General features: G+C 36.3%; 1 protein-coding gene across 1 annotated transcript; it reads right to left on the reverse strand.

Annotated features, from left to right (window-relative positions):
* Positions 1-264: 264 nt before the first annotated feature.
* On the reverse strand, positions 265-3623 carry LOC112175390 (beta-amyrin 28-monooxygenase). The gene is made up of 3 exons (XM_024313065.2): positions 3027-3623; positions 2015-2433; positions 265-993 (listed from the first exon to the last, which is right to left on the reverse strand). The coding sequence occupies exons 1-3, from the start codon at positions 3572-3574 to the stop codon at positions 506-508; spliced, it is 1455 nt and encodes a 484-aa protein (XP_024168833.1). The 5' UTR covers positions 3575-3623; the 3' UTR covers positions 265-505.
* Positions 3624-4170: the final 547 nt, after the last annotated feature.

Genomic DNA, 4170 nt, shown 5'->3' on the forward strand with positions numbered 1-4170 from the left:
GTAATTGTATGTATGTCATATGTTAAGTCCTAAAAGTAGTAATTGTATGTATGTCATATGTTAACATATTGTAGAATTTCTCCTCCAATACATTACCCTTAATTCTTTTCTTTTTATTTCTCCTTGTTCTAACTAAATTTTGTGTACTTTATGCATTTGTTGACGATAACCATCAAACCTCATGATATCTAGTTGACGTTGTGTAAAAGTTCTTTCCTGTTCATTTAATTATTAAATGGAAATTGATACTAAAAAAATAAAAATAAAAGAAGCGAAAAAGGGCAGCTCATTGCCCTCAATCGAAGTTTTATTGATAGAAATTACCTGTGGCCTGTGGGTATAGGAATTACATGAACATGCAAATAATATAACCCTAAAGAAAAGGAAACTTTAGAAACGGATCGAACCCAAAGTTAACAATTGGTGTAGACCATATTGTAGCTGTCTCTTTGTTTGATCCTTTAATGTATATATAGATTGAGCACTTACATATGGTTGGGGCTGCTCATTTTTGATGATGAAAAAGGCGGATGGGAAGTCCCTTGGCGGGGGTAGGGAAAGGGGCAACAGTGGTCTTCTCATCAGGGAAAACCTTCTCCCACTTGAACCTTGTCACCAAGTTGTGCATGAACACCAATGTCACCACCCGAGTGTACTCATTCCCGGGACACATTCTCGGGCCTCCGCCGAATGGAAGAAACGTGTAAGGTGCCGGTCCCTTTCCTTCAAATCTTGACGGGTCGAATTTCTCTGGTTCGGGGAAACAATCAGCGCTCTTGTGTGTCGAGTTTGCGCTCCAGTACAACTTCCACCCTTTTGGAATGGTGAAACCATTGAAGACGAAATCGGTTAAAGCTTCCCTGAAGGCTCCTTGAACAGGTGGTGCCATCCTCAGCACTTCTTGAGCTACATTCCACGAGTATTTCATCTTCTGAAGGTCTTCCCACTTCAACGGCTCCCCTGGGGCTTTTGAATTTACAATCTCCATTTGCTCTGTTTCAATTAACACCGAGAAAATTACTATAAACATTGAAAAACGATAATTATCTTTAATCATTTATACAACTCCAAACAACCATATGATAAGATTTAATTATTTATTTATATTCATTATGGAGGTTTGTAACCTATTCAAACTTGAAAGTTAGGCTCTCACACCTATTCATTAATTGTTCAATTATAATCTTTTGAATTTAAATAATCTTTATTTTTTTAATAAACATCACAGAGATTTCCATTAATAAAAGGTAAGGCCAGAATGATCATTACATATTATCCTGCTACCATCTACAGATAGGCAAGAAGTTGTTATGAATAACACCACAGTAATATATGGGATAGGACCATTCATTCGACGTATCATACTCACTTATTAATAGGCTATTTTAAACAAAAAACCTAACTAAATAATGGTTAATGAGGAGGTTATATCCTAACAACTTGGTCCTTATAGGGTTATCGATCATAAATATCTATCTGCTAAGTGGTAATTAAATAATCTTCCATCTCTAGTTCATGAAGACCTAATAAATGATTAAACAGCATTTCAAAAAAAAAAAAAATTATTAAACACTAGCAAATTCTGAACGTAATTCGAAGACACAAAATCTAGTTAATTAATGAAGTGTTGATTAGCTCTTGATCCATCTTTTTCACAAATGGAATAAATTTAAGCTCACATTCAAGTATAGAGGCTTACGGACTCATCATACGCACTCTCTAAAATAGTTAATCAGTCAAGGTAATGAGTCCTTTTTTTTTTTTGGTTACATTGGAGAAGAATCAAACCCTTGATTTAGCCTAATTCTAATCCAATTCTCAACCTCTCTCAACTTAAGCTAACCCCAAGGGCGAATAAAAAGTCTTTGAGATGCTTGATAAATTTTATTATCCATTAGTTAAAAGATAGACGAATTTTCATATTGAAAACCATTAATTTTATTTTTTTCCCAAATATAACAGAGAACATAGCACGTGTAGTTTTTAATCAACTCCTGTAGTACGACGAACATACCCTTGTAGACTGCATTGTAGATATGAGGAAGCTCGCCAAGATACTTCACAATGAAAGTCAATTCAGCACTTAGTGTGTCGAAGCCGGCAACCAACATACCAAGAATCTTATCGGCGATATCAGATTCCTTCAGATATGTTCCATCTTCATCAGAGGTCAAGAGCATGTGTGATAACATGTCTTGTGTGGGGGATGCATTGCCGTCTGCTAAGTCGACCTTCCTCTGCTTGATGATCTTGTACAAATCCTTCCTAATCAAGTTGGCGGCCTTGATGGCTTTATTAAATGGGGTTCCGGGGAAGTCGATGGGCATCGATGTGATTCCGGCATTCACTACATGGAACGGTTTGCTGAGTTTTTCTATGTCCGCTTGATCTTCAAGGCTAACAAACAAGCGTGCAGCAAGCTTGAAGGTGTAGCTGTTAATGACATGTACGTAGAACAGTTTCTGTAGTTAATAGAGAATTTGATTGATAACCATATTATTGTTTGAGTGTGTGTGTGTCTATATATATATATATATATATATATATATATATATATATATATTAGTGAGGTGCTACCAAGTAGCTACCACAAGTTGATGAAGACCGAATTTGGGATAATTTAACTTAAATCACAAGAAGTTCTAATTTTAGCTTATAAAAACTACATTTTATCAATTTCTATAAGTAGCAACTTAATCTTGTAACTCTTGAAATAAACTGCTTTATTAAATTTTATCGAATAATTTTACTGCTTAAATCAGCTTTTACACATTAAGCTATTCCAAATTGGACCTAACTATTTCTTTTTTCCTCAAAGAAGCTACATGTTACTTACATAAATCATTTTAAGATAATATTTCTACTTTATATTAACAATTTATGTATCTGATCTGACAACGTAGTTACTAAGAGTCTAAAACCCATTTAGAAAAAGAGAAGAAAAAGAGTAACTTTGCAAAAGTTTTCGTTATAAACTCCATAGGTAGTAAATTTTTTAATTTCATTGAGTTGGATCATGGACTTACTTCTTGGTGAGTTCGAAGGCATGAACTTCCTTTTGGTTTTCCCAGCTATCTGCAAAGTGGGACTGGGTACACTGGTCAATGATTCCGAAGTATCGTTGCAGAGCGTCGAGCTTCACGAAGTTGGGTAGCATCCTTCTCATCTTTGTGGCCTCCTCTGCGGCGGATCCGGTGGAAGAAGGGAAGATCTTATCGACACAGCTAGGAAACCAGACTTTGACAAGCTTGTTTTCATTGGAGAACAAGAACTTGTTGCAAGCGGTGCCACAGAAGAAGGCAGTTCTCTCCCCAATCAAGGAGGTCTTGAAGACTTGGGAGGAGTGCTTGTTCACCCGGTCTAAGATGAACTTCTCGGGGTGGCCTTTCTGACCCGAAGAGACGAACTCGTAGGTCTCTCCTATCACCGGGTAGCCGACGTTACCCGGCGGGAGGTTGTTGCTGGTGAACTGGGATCTGTGCCTGTAGAAAAGCACCAAGAGAGAGATTGCCAGAAAGGAAACAAAGCCCAAGAGGAGGGTGATGGGTTGGAAATAATATTGCTCCATCACCATGGTTTTGAGAGCTGAGGAGGATCTTTGCTGATGGTTTACAGGGATCAAGTGAATCTGAGACGCATTGTATCATTGAGTTTATATGCAATTATATATGCCATACTGATCGAGTTCAAAGCTCCAAGCGAAGCTAGGCTGGGTGATCGACGTGCAAGTCTTTTTTTTTTATAATAAGTGGCACTATCAAAGCCTTTTTAAGTAAGGAATGGCAGTATCAAAGTCAAACTAAGTTGGCGATAAGATATGTGCCATCGGAGCTCCCAATATTAATTGAAGTGTGGAGTTTAACGTACTATCTGGGATTATTTTTTTTTTACGTAGTTTACTATATTCATGTGCAATTAAAATTTGGAATACTTAATTATTCAAATAAGAACAAAATTTATTGATTAACGTTGTTGAAGAACTTATTACTTAAATGACGATGGTGTTTCATAACTACCGTTATGAGTTGTCGTTAATGTAAAGAGTAGTGTTACATACACCAAAAAATTATACAAAAAACTAATACCAAAGGATGTGGCATATGTCAAGTCATCACCTTCAATTAAATAATTTACAGCATATTATCTATCTTATAATATTCATTTTCAATT

The sequence above is a fragment of the Rosa chinensis genome, chromosome 1 (assembly GCF_002994745.2).
Source record: "Rosa chinensis cultivar Old Blush chromosome 1, RchiOBHm-V2, whole genome shotgun sequence".
Classification (NCBI taxonomy): domain Eukaryota; kingdom Viridiplantae; phylum Streptophyta; class Magnoliopsida; order Rosales; family Rosaceae; genus Rosa; species Rosa chinensis.